This window comes from Nicotiana tabacum, chromosome 14 (genome assembly GCF_000715075.1).
Source record: "Nicotiana tabacum cultivar K326 chromosome 14, ASM71507v2, whole genome shotgun sequence".
NCBI classification, from domain to species: Eukaryota; Viridiplantae; Streptophyta; class Magnoliopsida; order Solanales; family Solanaceae; genus Nicotiana; species Nicotiana tabacum.
This window is the reverse complement of record NC_134093.1, coordinates 32,786,365-32,806,882: the sequence shown is the minus strand read 5'-3', so window position 1 is coordinate 32,806,882 and position 20,518 is coordinate 32,786,365. Positions and strand designations below refer to the sequence as shown.

Here is a 20,518-nt window from a genome sequence, read left to right as displayed (position 1 = left end):
TTATCACTCCATTAGAACGAAAACCACTTAGTCATTTCCCAGTTAGTGAGAACGCTAGTCCTTTACTTAAAACAGAGTCTTTTTGACATATTTGTTCAAGAACTTGATACGCAATATTACAGGATTTGCAGTAAACGTACAACATTGTGATTTGAAGATAGTCTAACAAAATCTATAGTTTATCGGGTGAACTATGTCGTAGGCATATGGCAGTCTGGGAAGTTGGTGTTTAGTTCTTCCAAGAACGAGCCAATATTGATAATTAACAATTGAAGTCTAAAATATATGTACATAATCCTATCAGAACTAATATACAAACTATCATGGTATATTCTAAACGTGGAATGGTTTCCGAGGCGTTGGAGATCGATTCTCCAGTGACTGCAATCTTTGTTTTAAATGAAAAACTTCAACCTGCAGAAGGAAAGGATATTCCCTGATTAATTACAATGTCAAGGTTTGTAAGGCAACCTCTTGGAGTAAGACGAACTGAACTGCCAAGAAAGCAACATCAAGCAAAAAAACAATTGGATCTCTCCGGTATCTGCTTACGATGTAATTGTGATAAGTCACATGATTAGAAGAAAGCTAATAAATTTCCAAGTTGTCATCTAAGATGGTCATGTGGCCAAAGTATGCAGAGAGCAATTATACATATGGAAAAAACCAATTGCATAGTTTGAGTGGTAAATCTCAATTAAAGCAGTTGTATCCTAAAGGTGTAAAGTTGATCTTCACCAGGTCCTTCCGCATCCCCTTCCCCTTATCCAATCATCCCCCCACCCCCAAAAAAAGAACTAAATGATAAATAATGTTAATTTGCTTATGCTTCCTCTATCGTCTAGTCTTAGGTTTGTGATCATACCTGCAACTGGAAAGCTCTTGCTCTTTCTCCAGCAAGGACTCCCCTTGTTGTATGCAGTTCCTGCGTCCGTATGTGTAGACATTAAACTTAGTAAGAGTGGGCTGAAAAGTTTGGCTCAGACAGGCTAGGAATGGATAAACCAATAAAACCGCTTTCTATACCTTCTGTGTATCATCCAGAACTGCCTTGAGGAAAGCCACATCATGCTCAAGCCTGACATTATCGGAGTGGACAATGTTGGATAAGCTATTAGCCTCTTCCTGAGCCAATTCAACACTAGCTAGCTTTTCTTTAAGCAACTCCACCTCCTTTACAGTGTCACCCATCCTTTTTTCCACGTCCTGTTTACTCTTCAGAGCAGAAGATAAATTTTTCTCTGCTGCTTCACGGTTAGCCAATGCAGCTGCCAGCTGTCCTTCTAGAATTTCGTTCTTTCTCATTAGGGCAGAAAGTTTTGCTTCATACTGCTGACAAGCACCCGATGAAGCTGTTAATCCAGCTTTATAATCACTTTCTTGGAAGACAAAATCATCAGTGTCTTGAAAAAAGTTTCCACTTGCTTGTCTGTAATGATTAGGCAAATGTCCAGATTCAGTAATAGTAGACATCTCCTCTGTAACAATTTTTCCTCCACTGCTGCTTGTTTTGATTCCTATGTCAAGTTGTTTAGCTCCTTGTTCCTTCGATTGAAGATGAATGAAGCATCAGTTTGAATGAAAAACACGACGTCAAGTAAACTTCAGAACATCACTTGATTTAAAAATACAAATCTCTCATTGTCATATCGTATAGCCCACTTAATTTAAAAAATTACTGGCAGCAAAATCTCCTGAATTAAAAACATCCCGCAAGTGAAATTTCAATGTTCAACAGATAACATATTGCCATCAAGAGAGAGCTACGATATTCAGGGACTTCGGACCAAATTGACCAAAAAGTTCAAATTCTTTCCTATCTAATTCAACCACCAAATCATCTCAATCCTAACCAGTACCCTATTTCATAGCCCTGCCCATAGAAAATCCAAATAAAGAACACTTCGTTGGATAGGTCATATATACCCATCGATATACTCAGGGCCATGAGATTGTGAAGAGTGAAATACCAGAATAGTTGCTTTAGTTTACCTGTGAAGGACTTTCATCACCTGAAGTCTTAGGTCTCTTTGCACCGGCGTCTTCATCATTGGAAAATTGCTTGCGAAGTGAGACATTACCAGACACAGAACTAGGATCAACGAGTAAAGACTCTGACAATGATTTTCTGCCAGAGCCATGATGCTCAACCGCAGAGGCTAAATTCTGTCTCGCTATAGAATCCACATGAGAGGTAGAAGTACCATTAATTGGCTGAGAAGCAGGCCCAGTAGTTGCCAAACGATTCCCAGATAGCAAGTTCCCAGCAGCTTTTCTTAAACTTGATCTGCGACCCATTGACAATTCATTTCTTTCCATAATGAGTACCTCAACCTGTAAAAGAATGATTAGATGAGGCAAAGCAAATACTTTGTATATGAGAAATTTGATTCTACGAATATAATTATGTCAACGCTAGCTAAAAGATTATTATAATGCAAAAGTTCTGGTTTCCATGTCACCTCATTTGATGGATCTTTCTTGAAACCACCAAAAGCCACAAGAAAATCCCTTTCCTTATGCTGCACAAGGACGAGGCTGAATCCCTGGCATTCATACAAATGTTAAAAATATACTTACACGTGCCATCATGCAGCACAACCTAGAGCTGCATATAATTTTGTTAAAGTACAGGTTCGACCACCTGATCGTAGGTGCACTGTTTAATATAGCACACGATGAAGTCCTTAACAACCCTTTTGCTTTAGAAAAGTTTTACATAAACAATAAAAATTGCCCTTCGGTCAAAATATTTAACTTACATTTGAAAGCAAACCATTTGTTTTTGATAATAATTTAACAAAAACCAACCAAAATATTCTCCTAATTTTTTTGAAACACTAACCCAAAGTCCAAACACCTATTTCCAAAACTTAGACAAAAACAGAATTGGGATTGTAGTTAGTCAGAGGCGGCTACATACTGAAGGTTTGATAATAATTTAACAAAAACCAACCAAAATATTCTCCTAATTTTTTTTGAAACACTAACCCAAAGTCCAAACACATATTTCCAAAACTTAGACAAAAACAGAATTGGGATTGTAGTTAGTCAGAGGCGGCTACATACTGAAGGCAGCGGGTGGGGGGGTACCCACAGCCGTCAACTCGAGGTGTATATATAGTTGAAAAGTTAAGGAAAATACAGATTTATACTTGATCCGAACCCATTGTAAAAGAAAAGTAATGAATGCAGTGATTTTCACACATTTTGATCTATCCATGAGTCCAGTGGTTGCAGCTCCAGACTGCACCACTTACGTGCAGGTTCCAATCCCTCTAAAGGCCCTTTCTTCTTCTGTCTTATCCTGCCCCACTCTTCTATCTTCTCTTGCCCATAGCCTATGGACTACTCGCAAAAAACTAGGAACTTGAGTGCTATAAAAATGGTACTTCCTTTTCTATGAATACAAGAAAACAACCTTTTTGATGAAAAAATACAAGAAAATATGTAAGTTAGCTAGTTACATATTCATTGATATTTGATACAAATTCTAATGATTGTACTTTCACATGCAATGACAAAGCATGGCAAGATCTCTTTGCTAAGGTTCGCAACATATCAAAATACTTGAGAATTTAAAAATCATTATGAGTTGATTGACGTGAAAAATCCAAACATAGCAGCAGAGGGCAAGAACATACTGTGAGACTGTGAGTTGACTGACATAAAAGTTCATAAGCATAATGTCAAAAGGCAGAAGCATGTATTAAGATTGTGAGACACTGAAAACTGAAATGGACCTTGTTAGTTGTAATAGAAGATGCTGGTGAAGCAACAGCAACAGACCATTCAAGTTTTAGAACATCAAATATTAGAGTCTCAGCATGTCCTGAAGGAACGAAGTATAGTTAGTAACAAGAATGGAAACAAAGGCAAGAAGGAGAAACATAAATTGAAAAATTCAGAAAGCTTAAGTAGAAAATAGTAAATGCATTTCTTTATTGAGAGTATATCCTAGAATCAAAAGGTGATGAAGCAGAAAGCTGCAGTTATTAGCTATTAAGACATACTTCTTTTCCTGCTACCACCCCCAGCAATATACCATTTAGTTCCACAGAGCACTCCACAAGAACCAGCTCTAGGTGAAGGATGGAATCCCCGTATTTTAATTCTTGACCATGCCATCTGAGGTGAAAATGAAAATCTAGCATTAGAATGTTGCATACAAAAGCAATATGCATTCATTCAGGGAAAGAACAGCTGAAGATTTTATTCCACAAACCGTCTCAAAATCAAGTGTGTACAGGTCATTTAACGTCCTAGACTTTGATGATCCACCAAAAATCAGGAGCAATTTATCATCATAGAGGGCAGCCACATGGTTTGATCTTGGTGATGGACCTGTTCCCCTGCATGCATGCGCTAGTAATCAAGAAATAGACCTGATAATGCCACCATTTTGTAGAGTTAATGGCCCAAGGAACAGGAACATTAGTAATGATATGAATGATATATCCTTTAGCAACTCACGTGCAATGAAGTGGCAGCCATGTCAAGGATTTAAGATCAAACATGTGTAGATCATTTAGCTTCCTCCTCTTTGCATCTTCACCCCCAAATAAAATCAAAACTGAGCTTGCTCTAAGAACACTATGACCACTACGCGCAACCTGTCCATTGAATTGATCAGTTAAAAAAAAAAATAGAGAAGTTGCATTGCAGGTATCCACAACAAACTGAAGTGAAATCTTTACCATTTTCCTACCATTTCCTTTTATCTTTAAGAGTAAGACAATTACCTCATGTAAAGGAGAAAGATTATAGAAGTCTACTTCACCGAACTTAGCGAGACGTGGTGCAGAAATAACTATTACACTTTCTATTTGATAATGGATACACCAGAGTCTGCTTTAATCGTGTTAGGTATTAAGCTGAGCTGAGCTATCAGTGCTATGATGTGAATATCACAAAGTAGAAAAGGATTTGCACAATCAGATTGCACAAGAGGACATGAAACTTTACCGGAACATCTCCTTTAGCTTCCAGAAGTGACCAGCATTCAGTTTCAGTGTCAAATGCCCAGACTACAAAAGACAATTTCGAAAGAAGTATATTGTGAAAATCACAGTTGGAATAAATAGAAACACCGTAAAATTATAAGAAAATGAACCTGAGACTTTGTCACTTGCAGGGTCAGTTTTCCCTCCAACCATAAGAATCTTTTTCCCCCATTGAACCTGGGAAATAACAGATAAAGTTTCTGATGAATAGTACTCCAACACGACATCCGTAGCATCATAAAAGGATACATCAATGAGATTAACAATAATATTGCATTATAACATCAGAACAGCAAACATCAGCCCTACCATAAAAGTAAAACATGTATTCAAGTACTCATATCAAATATCGTTGTGATCAGACATTTCAGACTATATTCATGTAGATGTTTTCCAAACACCCAATACACTCCCTCTTCCATTTTGTTTGCCCTGCTAGCTATCTTAAGCTATTTAAAAAATGATTTCTTTCCTAAAATGTAAAATCTACAATTTACACACCCTCTGCATCATCCGATTATAACAATTATTCCTTTTAGAAAGTGGTAGTGGGGCCAGCTTAGGCTAACCTGAACTAATCTGTCAGGCAGCCTACCACAGCCCACAAACACATGTACTGGATAAACCTACTCATCAAAGCTGGAGCAGATGAACTCATACTGCGTGTCGTAGTTGGATTCAAACCTGGGATTCCCAAGTTTGTTATTCCTATACCTCAACCACTCAAGATATCCTTTTGCAGACCATTTTCCATCTATTATTTTGACGTCTTCCTACCCAAACTCAGATATACCACCTATCCAAACTTTCTTCTGTTAATCTCCGTGACAACCATATCAACTAAAATACGATAGAGGAAATATCACACAGGCAACATTTTAGAAAAGTGAACTTCAGTTATTTTACCTTTTGTCGAATTAATAGATAAATAACATTTTTACATAGGAAGCTTTTTAAATTGCTTTAACTAGGTATTATCTAGGTCAATGTGTGTTTCCTTTCACAGGTTCTCAAAACCTACAAACTCTTGCTTGAAAGAGACATATCACCGAGACATGGTGCATCTCTATATCCATTACAGTTTCTTGACAAGTAAAATCCAAAAAGGAAGCAACAGAATAGACTAGAAGAGTTGGAGTAAAGGTTACCAAAGCATGGCCCTTGCACGCTGGGATCTTTAGGGGAAGACTAGTGGGCGAGAGGTAGAGCTTTGATGAAGCTGTTGTCCAGGAAAAGCTATCAAAATTTAGCACCTGAAAAGAAAATGAATGCAAGCCACTGGTATCAAGTATGCCACCTAAGAAGCAAGTTGCACGATACTAATGACTGAGACTTGACTGAATTACAATCTAATTATTTCCCCTTTTTCAAGGATCAACACAGCTGCTGAACTTTTTTCTTGCGACTTAAATGGTCAGTGAGAAAAAAGAAGAAAAAAGAAAGGTTTCCATGATATTGAAAATCTCTCCACGAAACCAAGACAAAGATGCTTCTTCTTACTATCGGGCACAAACATTTAAGTCATATCTCTGTCTATTTACGTGTTTTATTCTACACATCTCTTCCTGGTATGTGTGTTTCCTTCAAAATCTAACTTCTAAATTCAACGTATCTTCTTGTTTCCTTCAAAATCTAACTTCTAAATTCAAGGTATCTTCTTGTTTCCTTCAAAATCTAACTTCTAAATTAAACGTATCTTCTTTAATATTGTAATTTCTTACTTATCAACCAATAAATGTTTGATGTTGATCTTTAGTGAAAGTTAGCCTTTGAACTCCATAGTGAAATCGAACATTTTCTCGTTTGAATCGCGAGAAAAGATCAATATTTCTGTTTAAATTTCTAGGCAGGATTTATCAAACTTGAGATAAGGAAACTAACAGGAACAACCACCATTTTACCTGAACATCTTCTAACAATCGGCTACCACTTTCTCCACCCACAACCACCATCTTGTTCCCAACAACAGCTGCTGCATGCTGCTCAGTAAAAGAAAGATGTTTAAGTTCTAAAGCATCGCAATTTTAATAACATGCGATATCTATGAAAGATAGTCGGTTACATTGAAGCGAGGTGTAGGTTTTTCTCCAGCTATAGAAAGAAGCATCCAATTTTCTGAGCCACCTGAAGCACAGTTGTTAAACTCAGGTGCACCTGATGAGCATTGGCAGCTCTTTTCTTCAGAATCATTATTACTGTGAGGAACAGCTTCACCCTGTCATTCATAAAGAGCTTCAACTTCATGCTTCTCTTATGCAACAGAAGGAAAAGTTACAATAGAGGTCTTACACTGGAATTGCTAAAACGTTTAGGGTGCCTCATTGGACTTCTAGTTCCTTGAGGTGAGCTCAACCTAAGTAAAACAGTGACGAGCTCAGACAGATATAACTAGGATATGGTTCAGAAGGCATAGGATTCTGTAACATTCTTTGCTATATTGAGGATATTCATATCCTTAAGAAGTCAGTAAGAAAAGAGATTCACGTGAGTGAGAGATGAAAAAGCCTCGAGTATCAATAGAAGGATTTTGGCAATTTAGGTACACAAGGACTTCATATCACTGTTATAAGGTATACAACATGTCAAAATTGTACTAGAGATTGCAATGGCATCTTACACATGAAAATCTGAAATGGAAGTGCAATTTGTTCAGAGGATTTATTTTAGACAACCCAAAATAGTTTGGGATTGATGCGTATGTCAAATGAATAACAGACTCAGTACCTGATCTTTTACCAATGCAGTTCATAGTTTTCCAAGAAGGATCAAAGCTACATCTCCTAGAAAAAGCTCATGGCCTACTTAATTAACCCATTGAAACTTAAAATAGTGTAGGTATGCTAAACATCTCCAAACTCCCTATTTTTGAGGAGAAAATCCTCATCTCTTTTGCCATTACAACTGATTCTAAACAAGGAGAAGTGTATAGCCTAGTTCATTGTGAAAATACCTTAAACAGCAACCCGTTAAATTATTACTTAGTTCTAGAAACCAAATAAAACTAACCTTAACACGTTGATAATTTCTTAAACTAAGCGTCATACACATGCTGTATGTATATTTTCACCTTATCTTGGTGTGATTAAATAAAGACTCTTGACTTCTAAAAAAACAAAAATTCTTTTGAAATTAAAATATGCATAATCTCCGGAGTATATAACCATAAAAGCAATGTTTGCATAATCTCTGGAGTATATAACCATAAAAGCAATCCTAAACACTAAAAAACAATCTTTCAAGGAAAACTAAGCACACCAGTACACACACAAATAGTGCACAAAAATACACACATTTTAGGTACACATATGGTTTCTAGGCATTAATAAGCATTCCATTACCTCCCGAGCTTCATTCGCCGTTTCGAGAACCCAAACATTTTGTTAAGCAACTAACACCACTTCAAATCACCCAAACCTTCAAAAAACACAAAACATAGCTACATTTTCATAAAAAAGAAAGTTCATTTATTGAAGCATTTAAGAAAAATATCAACATTATAACTGCACATTATACAGAAATCGAAAACTCATCTCCGAAGAAAAAAGGAAGAAAATTAGGTTTAAATATCTCCAAAAGTATAGATTAAACTTATGATTTTGTTCCTCTGCAAATGTATATGTACACATACCTGAATGAGTATCTATAAGTAGGCGTATAGATACAGAAATGTGTATGTCTATACTTCGATGATGATTTTACAGTGAGGGAGAAGTGAGCTGAAAGCTACTGTGGAGTAGTGCGTGTGTTAGCATAGCAATTTCTCCTCACAAATGTATAGGTACACTCTTGTATCTATAGGTCAATGTATAGACACAGAAATGGTGTATGTATAGGTTGCAGTTGAAATGTGCGTATTTTACAAATATACAACATTTGTATCTAAAGGCAAAATGTGTATGTATAGGTTGGTAATGATTTTACTGTGAGGTGAAAATGACACGAGGAGAACAGAAGTGGCGCATTTTAGCATTTCGTTCGTTTGTGTAATTTGTCAGTACGTGAACCATTGCCGTGTGGATGCTAAGATGCACTGTGGGTGTTGGTGATAGAGTCAGTGGACCGTTGAGTTTTGGGTAAGAGCGAGTCGATGAGCATTTATTGCGAGAGAAAGAAGTGGGTCCGGTGGGCCCCACTTTTGTTTCTTGGAACTTGTGGATAAGCAAAGATTCGAATCCTTCCCAACTTTACACTTGTCTCAGATTATTTTAGTTGGGCTGGATATGGGGTTCACCAGTGGCCCAGCCCAGAATTTTACGTTGGTCACTATTCTGAATTAGTTCCCATATTAGAATGGGCTTTTAAAAAAAATATGATGGGGTTTTAACACATTTATCCGTTCCGACTAAAGTATTTACAGCCGTTATATATATATATATATATGTCGACTATTTTTTAAGCGGACGGCTATTTAAGTTAATTTCCGATGGACGACCATCTTCTGTAGTTTGGGCTTACTTCATGGACAACGTTTATCTCGTTATTTACCAAAAACAATTTTTATTTCCAGAATAAAGGGAAAGATTGTACGTTGCCGTATGGACAACATTAGAGTTGAAATGAAGAGAAAATCATTGCAAAAATTGAGAATCGATATTTGGATATTGTAGTTTTTTCGGGAAAAAAAAAAGAAATGGTGAAAGACGAAGATTTTATGAGTAGAGGTTGAAGATTAAAAATCACTAAAAGTACACTTTCAAATCACTAGAAGTAGACCTTCAAATCATTTTTTCAACTTGAAAAGATTCAAGTTCAAATAAATTTTTTGTTTTAAATTAGACAATCGTTGATTTGCAAGTTGAAACACCAATGAAGATTTATGAGTAGAAGTTGAAGATTAAAAAATCACTAGAAGTACACCTTCAAATCACTTTTTCAACTTGAAAAGATTCAAGTTCAAATAAAATATCTGTTTTAAATTAGACAATAGTTGATTTGCAAGTTAAAACACCAAAATGTGTGAATGAAACCTACAAATAAACGCATACTGAATAGCAATTCTCAAGAAACTATTTGCGATTAATTTAAAGGCAAAATATGAAATTGGCTGGTCGACCTAATTAATTACATTCGCTAGCTAAAAAGTATCTAAAATATATATATTATATGTATATAATACATATATATATAAAAAAATATTTTACCGGCTATTATTTTTTTAAAATGGCTAAATATATATTTCTCTTAATTGTAATCGAAACCTACTAGCCCAAAATGTTGGGTTAAGTTTTCTGAATTAGCTCCTTTATTGGAATTGGATGAACATTTCCGAAGGTAATTCCTTCTTCACCCAAAACATCTATTTTTCTTTACAAGTATTCAACAACACGGAGAAAAATTCAATTGGATAATAAGTACTCCCGTAATTAGGAAGTCACTGAGATTCGAACACTATTATTTGAATTATGATATATCTCTTTGAAAACAATCTAAAGCATTTATAATTTGGAAAAGTTGGGCTAAGGATCGTGTTGCCCTACAATTAATGTATTCTCATGTCAAGTTCTTTTATAATTTTTGTCCATTATTATGAGATGACTTAATCATATGTGAGTAACGCAAATATTTGGAATGCATGATATACTATAATTTTTAAGCCAATAATGTATTTATGGGTGGCAAAATAGTTAAAAGAAAACAGTTAACCACCCATATTATCCACTAAAAAATGAGTTGGATAATGAACTTTTTAAAAACGAGTCAAATATGGATAAGAACCATATTATCCATTTAGAAAATGGATAACCAATGGGTCTAACTTTTACATTTGTAAAGCCTCAAATTGGGGGTTCCTCAAGTTAGGGAGACTAAGAATTCTCCCAAAAGTGATCATATGCAAGAAGTCATGGATAATATGGTTACCCATATTATCCGCCGGTTAACCCATTTTTTATCCGTATGAAATATGGGTCGGGTCGGATAATTTATCCATTTTTCATTACCCGTTTTCGACCCGAACCATATCCGATCCGACCCGCCAGTTTGCCACTCCTAAATGTATATAACAGGAATTTTGTATGTAGTTATTTCATTTTTTACCTTTCTCTCTTTTCTAAATCCTCATTATTCGAATATACTACAACAATAATAACATATCCAGTATATTCCCACAAGTGGGGTCTAGGGAGGTAAAGTGTACGCAGACCTTACCTTTACCTTGTGTAGGCAGAGAGACTATTTCTGATAGACCCTCGACTCAAGTCAAGCATAAACACAACAGTAAGAAAAAGAAATACAACAGTGAAGTCATGGAAAAAAATAGTAACAACAACTAGATAGTAACAACAACAGACGCAGAAGTAACAATATGTAGTAATAGTAACGTAAAAGCAGGGCAAAACTAGACTAACACCAAAACAACTAGTAAGGAAAAGAAAGGAAGTACGCTCGACTACCCACTAGCCTACAACCCCAATTCTCGACCTCCACAACCTCCTATCATGGGTCATGTCCTCGGTAAGCTGAAGATGAGCCATGTCCTGCCTAATCACCTCTTCCCAATAGTTCTTCGGCCTTCCTCTACCTCTCTTGAGACCTATCATATTCAGCCTCCCACACGTCCTCATTGGCGCGTCAATTCAACTCTTCTCCACATACCCAAATTATCTCAGCTTCGCGTTCCTGATCTTATCCTCCACAGGGGCCACCCCCACCTTATCATGAATATTTTCGTTCCTAATCCTATCTCTCCTAGTATGCCCATGTAACCCTCTCAATATCCTTATTTCGCTACCTCTTATAGACATGAGAATTATTGATTAGCCAACACTCTGCCACATATAACATAGTCGGTCTAACCACCACTCGGTAGAACTTACCTTTAAGACTTGGAGGCATAGTCATACCACTGAAGTCGCCCGATGCAAACCTCTATTTTCTCTATCCCAATCTAATACAATGTGTAACATCTTTGTCAATCTCCCCTTTACCATGGATCACTGACCCGAGATATTTAAAACTTTCTCTCTTAGGGATGACTTGTGTATCCAGCCTTACTTCTCCGTCTGCTTCATGAGTCGTATCACTACATTTGCACTCCTTGTATTTAGTTTTAGTCCTTCTCAACTTGAAACCTTTAGACTCCAGGGGCTGTCTCCAAAACTCCGGCCTATCATTAACTCCACCTTGCATCTTGTCAATCAACACTATGTCATCTGTAAAAAATATGCATCATGGTTGTCACACCTCAACCTTGGGAGAAGAGGGGGGAGTATGGTCGACACCTAGTGTCCTAAGGCCCGAGCGTACCAATCCTGATACATGTAATATACTCAACCATACGTGGGTCGACAAGGCCTCTAACGAGTGATTACCTGATCAAAAGATAGAACTTCTTGCACGCAGAAAAGGCCTTGTGTGTGTATATATATATATATATATATATATATATATATATATATATATATATATATATATATATATATATATATAATAAGGCTCGACAAGGCCAATATAAACACAACGGGTCCACTAAGAAGACCCACAAAACCACACAAGACTACTATATATAAGATGACTGTCTATAAACTTCTAGAGAGTACATCAACATCTGATTGAGACAAGACCCCAACATAACTAACTATGTATACAAATACAACCACCATACCTATCAGCTCACTAAACAGCTCCGGAAGAAGGGAGCGTGACAACCTTCAGCGGAACCGAGTCACCTAGTGCGAGGTATCATTTGAATCTCTATCTGTACCTGCTGGCATGAAACATAATATCCTATCAAGGGGTCGTTAGTAAGAAATATGTATTGAATATGTAAGGAAGGTAACACACTTAAATAAAATATGGAATACCTGAAACTCATAACAAGCCTCTGAGATCATACACGGTCACAATCATGGCTATATATGCATGTTTGTAAAAATTAAGCCACTTAACGGGGACATAAAATATAGTATCAAGCCACTCTGAGGGGCAAATCATGTCATAACATAATGTTCCCAGCCTCTAAGAGGACTCACTCATACCTGGCCTTAATAGAACTCAGTAGTGTCTCATGTCATATCATAACATACCCGACCTCGAAGAGGACTCAGTCGTACCTGGCCTTAATAGGACTCGGTAATGTCAAAATTAGCTTTAGCAGTGTGCACATATAAGTGTCATACCCGGCCGACTATAGCATGGTTCATTAAGAAAATAGATACATATATATAAGTGCAATACAATCAACAACTTTGAAGGGCGTTATGGATCTGATCGGAGTGACTCAAGGTCGTTATCCTCCTATTATCGTTATATAACTATATTTGTATCAATTGTCCGAGGGTCAACAAGGATCATAAGAAGACATAAGTTTCAAAGGCTATCAAAGCAGAAAGTGATCCCGACAAAAAACAATAAGAGTTATGAACTATAACGATATGAAACAATGAGGTTCACATGTTTTAATCTTGATAATAGAGTTCCTTTTGAAGTAACGACGTTGTAGTTAGGTTATTTGTAGAGCATGCTAAAAGAAAAAAAAAGAGTGATCCTTCACATACATCTGTCTTTTACTTAACGACTCAACGAATATCTTCCCAAAGACTTCAATCTATGTTAAGACAGTAAAACTTGTAGTTAATGCCATATAAGTACTTACAAATATACTTTTAAGCTAGTAGGTCACTTGTAGAAAACCGGACATCATTTTCCCAATAAAATTTCACTTCCATCCAACTCAAACCAGCACCAAAACAATAGGAACAACATCAACAATAATGTATCCAAGATATTCCAACAAAATCTGATCAAAACCTAGCTCAAAACCCTTGTAAAATAGTACACACTCACAAACACCTTAATCTTCACTTCCAATCTCAAATTTCATATGTTTTCTTTCATCAAATCACTTGATAAACATATAGACATGTACAAAAATAGAAACCAAATCATAATCAAGTTATTTTCCACAATTTACAGCCATCACCAATTATATTTATCACTCCAAAATTGCCCAACAAGACATTAGTCATATCTTAGGTTATTTAATGCTATCTTGTAGTATTTTGCTTCAAACAACCTCACCAACAACTTAAGAACAAGCAAGGAGATAATATACTTGCCTTATACAACAACTACATTTCGAAATACAAGCTTCTCTTAGCTCACAACAACCCTTAATGCGACAATACAATCTAGTAGAGGTGTTCTTCCTTCTTTAAGCTAACTTGATGTTGGATTATGGTGTATTTATTTGGAATTAGTTTGGAGCCTTAGGGGAACTGTTTGGAAGGATTTGTAGAGTTTGAGTATGGAAGGAGGTCTCAAAATGATAAAAAAATCCCAAAAACGAGATAAAAATAGGTGAAGATCGGCCACCGGCCAAGTGGGTCCCATAGGGGCTACTTGAGCAGTCTTGCAAAAATACGAATATCTTTCTACTCCAATATCGTATCGATAAATGGTTTAGTGCATTGCAAACTAGACTTGTATATCTTCAACGTAGGTATATCACCCCATAAATCCAAGTATATTAATAGAAAAGCTCAGTGACATTAGACCCAAATTTAAGTAAGATATTGAACGTATCTTGCGACAACTTTTGTCGATTTTTGTTTTAGATCTTGCTTGACTTTAAAACTTAACATACAAATTTTATATGATTAAAATACCTTAAAACATGACCTTCTTAGCTTATTATATACTCTTAGTTTTACCTCGAAAGTACGGGTTATAACATCTTTGATTCGCTTAGTTTTCAACCCTCACAATACTTTCGTAACACCTGTGTTAACCCATCATTATCTTTGTAAAGGTACTTAAACTCTCTGGCTTATATTGGTTCATTTAATACACATTCCAACATGAAAGTACGGGGGTATAACATCCTTCACTCCTTAGGAACATTCATCCTAGAATATTAACTCTTAGAGATTTGTGAAAATTCCGCTAGAGTCTCCTCTATACACTGGATAAAAACCAACCTACACACACCGAGAAAACATACTATATATGCCAATAGGGCCAATGTCTATATATAGCAACACTTGTACTCTCACGACCATCAATCATAAGTACTGCAAGTCAAAAATAAGAGCTCACCCCGGGCTGTGCTGTTATATCCTATCTCAAGCCATATCTTCAGTTTGAAATAGGTGGGGGTATTCATATTTCATCTCTTCTGCAGCCTCCCACATCATTTCTTCGAAGGTCTTATTTTTCCATAATACCTTCATGAAGGCTACCTTTTTGGTCCTCAACCTAAAGATCTGTCAATCTAAAATAGCTATTGGAATCTCCTCGTAGGATAGATCCTCTGTAATCTGAACATCATCTACTGGGAAAACCCGAGAAAGGTTTCCAATACACTTTCGTAGCAAGGATAATGGATTGACTCTAACTCTAGAGGCAATTCAAGCTCATAAGCTACTTTGACTATCCATCGAATAACTCTGTAAGGCCCATATATCTCGGACTAAGCTTGTCCTTCTTATCAGATCTCATGACGCCTTTCGTAGGTGATATATTTAGGAATACCCAGTCGTCTATGACTTTCCATACATTCATACTTTAGGAATTCTTATTCTACGACCTTAGACATTGTATACTTTTTATTCTGATGCTCTTAGAACCAAATACAATCCTCACATTAGCTCTCATAGTTCTCACTTTACTTTTCTTAATCTTAGTTATCGGCTTGGTACTTGTAACATTTCTATTTAACCCTTCTGTCACACCTTTCATAGAGATCTACATATATTTTAGCTCCTCTTGAGGAGTGAGTGATTTAGGATGTACTTCAACTTCTCAACATCGTATTCTAGTCTCCTGACATACCCCGATCTCGTAAAATTTATACTTGACTTGTCATCTTAGCTCACTCACATTCTTGATCTTTTAAATTTTGGTACTTCTGTAAAAGCTAGCACATTTCTATTTTTAGCCTAGCGTGTCCTAATGGACACTTTTGAACTTAACGGTAGATCTAGAGAGTTTTTCATTCATGTTATACTTTATAGTCTTCGATCATATTTGAAGTGCCTACCACATGGTGTCGCTCGTCTCAAATCATGTTATCTTATTTCTATAGTATTTTAGATTACGACTCTGTGGTCGTCTATGTCATTTACTTGAATAGTAAAAATAATGCTCCCTCGCCCTGGTAATGTCTCGGAGTCCCGCAATAGTGGGGAACATAATTATCCTGTCATCTCTACTCCATCTTTTATTATCTCTAAGATTGGTACTTTTCTAACTGGATTTATCATAGAACTATTATAGAATATGACCGATGTACTATCTCTCTTGTACTTATGCTATTAAGAGTGATTCTGCAATGTTCTGAGTCATGATTTCTATAACCATTTGGGTATAATAATCGGACTCCTGATTTACTTAGCTGATGTAACTCTCGATCTTCCTCTTCTCTCTTAACCTTTTAATGGGCTTAAGCTATCTTCCAATTTGCGGCTTAGGGTATTAGATATTACATTAGCCTTTCATGGATGCTATGGAAAATCCATGTTATATTGTTCTAACAATTCAAGATTTTGTCAGTGTCGCGAACTCAATTCTTCCTTTTAACTTATACCGGAGTCTCCTATAACTGTAAGAATGCCAACATATATGATGCATGGATAATACTCTGAAATCTTAAGTGCAGTCATAATGTAACTAACTCTGGGTCATAGATCGGGTAATTCCTTTTGTGCCAACTCAGTTATCTTTAAATGTAAGCAATTACTTTTTCTGGTCGCTCTGCAACTTGTTACATGAATACTTGGCTTATCATAGTGCCCCCACACATTAGAATTTCGTGCAACTCATATGATCTCAAATATTACTTTTGATTTTACTTCCCGTTCATTAGTCATGATAAGTGACACTTTCTTATTGAATGCATATAATGTTCTAATGAGACTGTTGTTACAATATCATTTCTTCTTCAGGTTACTATGCTTAGGTCGAAGCTTTCTTCCTAATTTTCTCAGCTATTATTTCATTGTAGTACTTAGGGGACACCCTCTAAATCTTGTAAAGCTGTGAGCTTATTACATCGTATAACCGACGAAATTTACGATGTTCTTACTCGCCTATAATTATCCTTAATTACTTACCTTCGTGCTCTTGTGCTCATAGGGTTACTTCTGAACTCAAATTTTGATTGCCTCCCTATTGCACCCTATTTTGCACTAGTCAAAACAAGATTCAACTTGTGGTTTTCTTGTTGTTGATGAAAAAGAGTCGCCACCTAATATTTAAAGGTATACTAGGGTACCTATTTAACAACTAAGATCATATTCTTTATTAGTCTGCTAACCGGTGAGATTATGAGTAAGGGTTCTTGTTCTTCTAAGGGGAAGATGTTAGGCACCCCTTAAAATCTACTTGAGGTAGCTCCATAGGACTTAGACTAGATTTAGAATTATTTATACTATGCATTAACTAGTGTTCTAAAGCTTACCATACACTAGGGCATAATTCCTATGTGGGAAGAGTGTAATTTGGTATGAACTTGTAGAGGAAAATAACTTTAGTGCATGTATACTTGAAAGGTGCTTTTGAAAGAGATATAGGATGTTTGTATTTAAGAAAGTATGTGAAAAGGAGAACTAAATTTAAACATTTATTCCTAAAACATGGGGGTGTATATTGTTCTAATGATATGAAGGTACTATGGGAGTGAGCCTAAGGTGTACCTTAATTTTTAAACTTGAAGAAAAACCATTTTGAAAATCCTTTTGGGACGACAATACTTTATTTTTTCGAAATGATTTGATTTCCCTTTTGAAGATAAGCTTGTGTTTCAGATCTGATTTTCCTTTTTGAAAATGGAGCTGCCATCTCTTACTAAGCTTTTGGGCTTCAAAATCTTTAAGACAAGTTAGCAAAAACATAGCAGAATGACTTATGATTTACGAATGTGAGTCTGGTTACTAACTAATACTTCTTTTAATCCTATGTTCTTTTAAGGCTTGCTAAAGTTTTATATGACTTAAGGTATAAAGTAAAGCACTCAATTCAATATATAATTGTTATATATATGTGAGATAAAATAACAACAAGGATGCAGCAAAGTGCGACAAGGTAGTAAAACTAAGGTAACGAAGTAGTAAATAATAAAGGAGTTTAGAGGGAGATGATTGAACTCTGGTATTTGGGCCTCAAAAGGGCAGGCCCAACAATAATAGGGACGGCGACAACTGACTTTGAGTTTTTAGAAAATACAGCAATGCTGGACTTGGGCCTGAGTTCCTCAAGAACTCAGCAGACCCAAACAAATGTACATGTAAAGAAAAAGAGAAGGTCATTAGATGCATATTCTATATGTTCAAACATTCACGAAACATATAAGCAAATGATTGGAGCAAAATATAACAAACTATCAACACTCAAATACCATGAGAACTTATACTAATATGGTGGTTATATATGGTAAATAATTTACATTGAAAACCTTTCACTGTCATTAAACACTAAACCCAATGAGAATTACAAGTGTCAATGAATTAAGGGCTAAGGAGAGAGTTCCACTCAAGGTCGATGCTCCCTTTGAATCCTCCGACACTTCAACGTTTCCAAGGGTCTCAAGGCCCAGGGCAATGCTTGTGCCGGGGAGAGTAGCCCAACCTAGAGTTAAACTCTACTCCCAAATACTCTTAACCACTAACGAATCATTTTTCTCCATAGGTTTAAGTACCAATGAGGCTTTTTCGATTTAAACCAACTACAATGATACCCCAACCACAGAAGTATACTTTCTCTTGACAGAATAATATAAGGACACAGATTTTTTTTTAATTCTTTATAACTACATTTCCAATACTAAATGAAACATACATTAACAAGTCTGAAGGTCAGATTCCAAACACACATAGAGATAGGAATACTGTGATGTTACTGTCAAAAGAACCAAACACTTGAGATCCCATCTAAAAGAGCACACAATTCAGATATGCAACAATACAAATGCCTCTGTCTTAGTAGACTAATCACATATTGGTTAGCCTAGGTCTTACCAGTAGCACACACATAGGTTAACAATATTACTGGGAACTTTTAAAAGGATCATCAGGGATTCAGACAAGTAGTAATAATTAGAAACTTCTACAGATGTTATTAAAGATACCAGAACATAATCAGGACTCTTAGCACGACTGCAGGTTACAAATTCAAATATGGGATTCCTAAAATGCTTAACAAGATCACAAGTTATAAATCTTACTTCATTTTGGGATTGAGGGCAGAATCACATTTTTTATAATAGTATCAACCTTAGGTAAACCATTATGCCCAAACAGTAGCAATAAGAAGTTCTTTTTGGATTTACAGATCCGATTCAGTTCAGATTAGCAAGGAAAAAGAGGACTGAGTACAATTTCAAAATAAAGTACAAGAACATGAGATCATGAAGACAAACAGGGGTACATACAATATTTTAAATCAACTACATATAGATACTTTAAATGAAGTTATGATCTTACACAGACAGGGTGAGTTTCATCTATTATAAAACCAAATAGTAATGTCATAAAAAGGGTTATAGACAAGGAAAATATTGTACCAAACAGGTTTAACTCAGGTGTATAGACTAATATTAACATACAAATATGAGGCAGTTATGCTCAGCTTGAAAACAGTTATCATTGAACTATAACAAAAATGACTATGTCCTATTTTATGAAAGACAACTTGATAACAACAGAATATATGCAGAAGGGTTACTGAAGTTCATAAGAGCTCACCTTAATAAGACTGTTTCATGTAGATACAACCAATAGTTAGATATGAACATAAGAATGTCATAGTGACAACTCAGAAGCTACGCTTAGAGTTAACAGACACAGATATAGAGAAGGAGAGCTCTTAAATACTTAAACTTCTCATGATTCAGTTAAATGGTGAAGGATTAAACTATGAACTTTCAGGTTTATCCTAGTTAGAATTATCAAACAACAATGTCGACTATAAAATAACAGAATGCAAGAAATAATGTGGTGGAGATAGAGATCACAACAGAATCATTGAAAGAAATTATGAAATCTAGGTAAACATGATAAGTCATTAAAGCACATTAAGGAAGCTTAATCATGTAGACTACTTAAAATTAGAATGAAAGCCATTAATGTCACATAGCAACTCAGTCAACACCAATTAAAGATATTCATAATTATGGCAAATGACCAAAAATTAATGACACACTATCATGAATGGAAATAACATCTACACACTAATGACAAACATCATAAATAAACACAATCAATAAAAAGATAACAACATGCTCGTGATACTTGAATAAAACAATCAAAAGAAAAAAGTTGGAGGTGTACTGACGTTCTTTAGGGAAGCAGACCAAACAAGATTTCTTTCTAATTGCTTAGGACCCAAAGCTTCAAGCTTGAGCAGTGAAAGCACTCAGAAGAGAGAAAACCAGAAATTAGTAAAGAAACCTAAATTTTTATGAAATCTTAGTGTTGCTTTTGTGTTCGTGTTAGGTCTGGTCTTTTGGTAAGAGCATTGAAGGCTCTTTTTATAGTAGCATTCAATGCCTCTACGGTTCAACAAATTTTAAATTAGATAGT

The 20,518-nt window shown here is 35.8% G+C and overlaps 1 protein-coding gene across 1 annotated transcript; it reads right to left on the bottom strand.

Annotated features, from left to right (window-relative positions):
• Window positions 1-61: 61 nt before the first annotated feature.
• Window positions 62-8,875, bottom strand: LOC107801977 (uncharacterized). Its single transcript, XM_016625407.2, has 17 exons — window positions 8,632-8,875; window positions 8,342-8,417; window positions 7,293-7,356; window positions 7,066-7,218; window positions 6,905-6,982; window positions 6,152-6,256; window positions 5,114-5,180; window positions 4,966-5,027; window positions 4,474-4,613; window positions 4,226-4,352; window positions 4,014-4,128; window positions 3,744-3,832; window positions 2,463-2,546; window positions 1,993-2,334; window positions 1,027-1,545; window positions 866-925; window positions 62-414 (listed from the first exon to the last, which is right to left on the bottom strand). The coding sequence occupies exons 2-17, from the start codon at window positions 8,377-8,379 to the stop codon at window positions 334-336; spliced, it is 2,124 nt and encodes a 707-aa protein (XP_016480893.1). The 5' UTR covers window positions 8,380-8,417; window positions 8,632-8,875; the 3' UTR covers window positions 62-333.
• Window positions 8,876-20,518: the final 11,643 nt, after the last annotated feature.

Excerpts from the sequence above, each read along its gene's own strand:
- LOC107801977 (XM_016625407.2), bottom strand. The coding sequence starts at position 8,379 with ATGTTTGGGTTCTCGAAACGGCGAATGAAGCTCGGGAG. Across the intron at positions 4,353-4,473 it reads TGGCTGCCACTTCATTGCAC|GGGAACAGGTCCATCACCAA; the intron begins GTGAGTTGCTAA and ends GCATGCATGCAG. Across the intron at positions 4,129-4,225 it reads ACACACTTGATTTTGAGACG|ATGGCATGGTCAAGAATTAA; the intron begins GTTTGTGGAATA and ends TTTTCACCTCAG.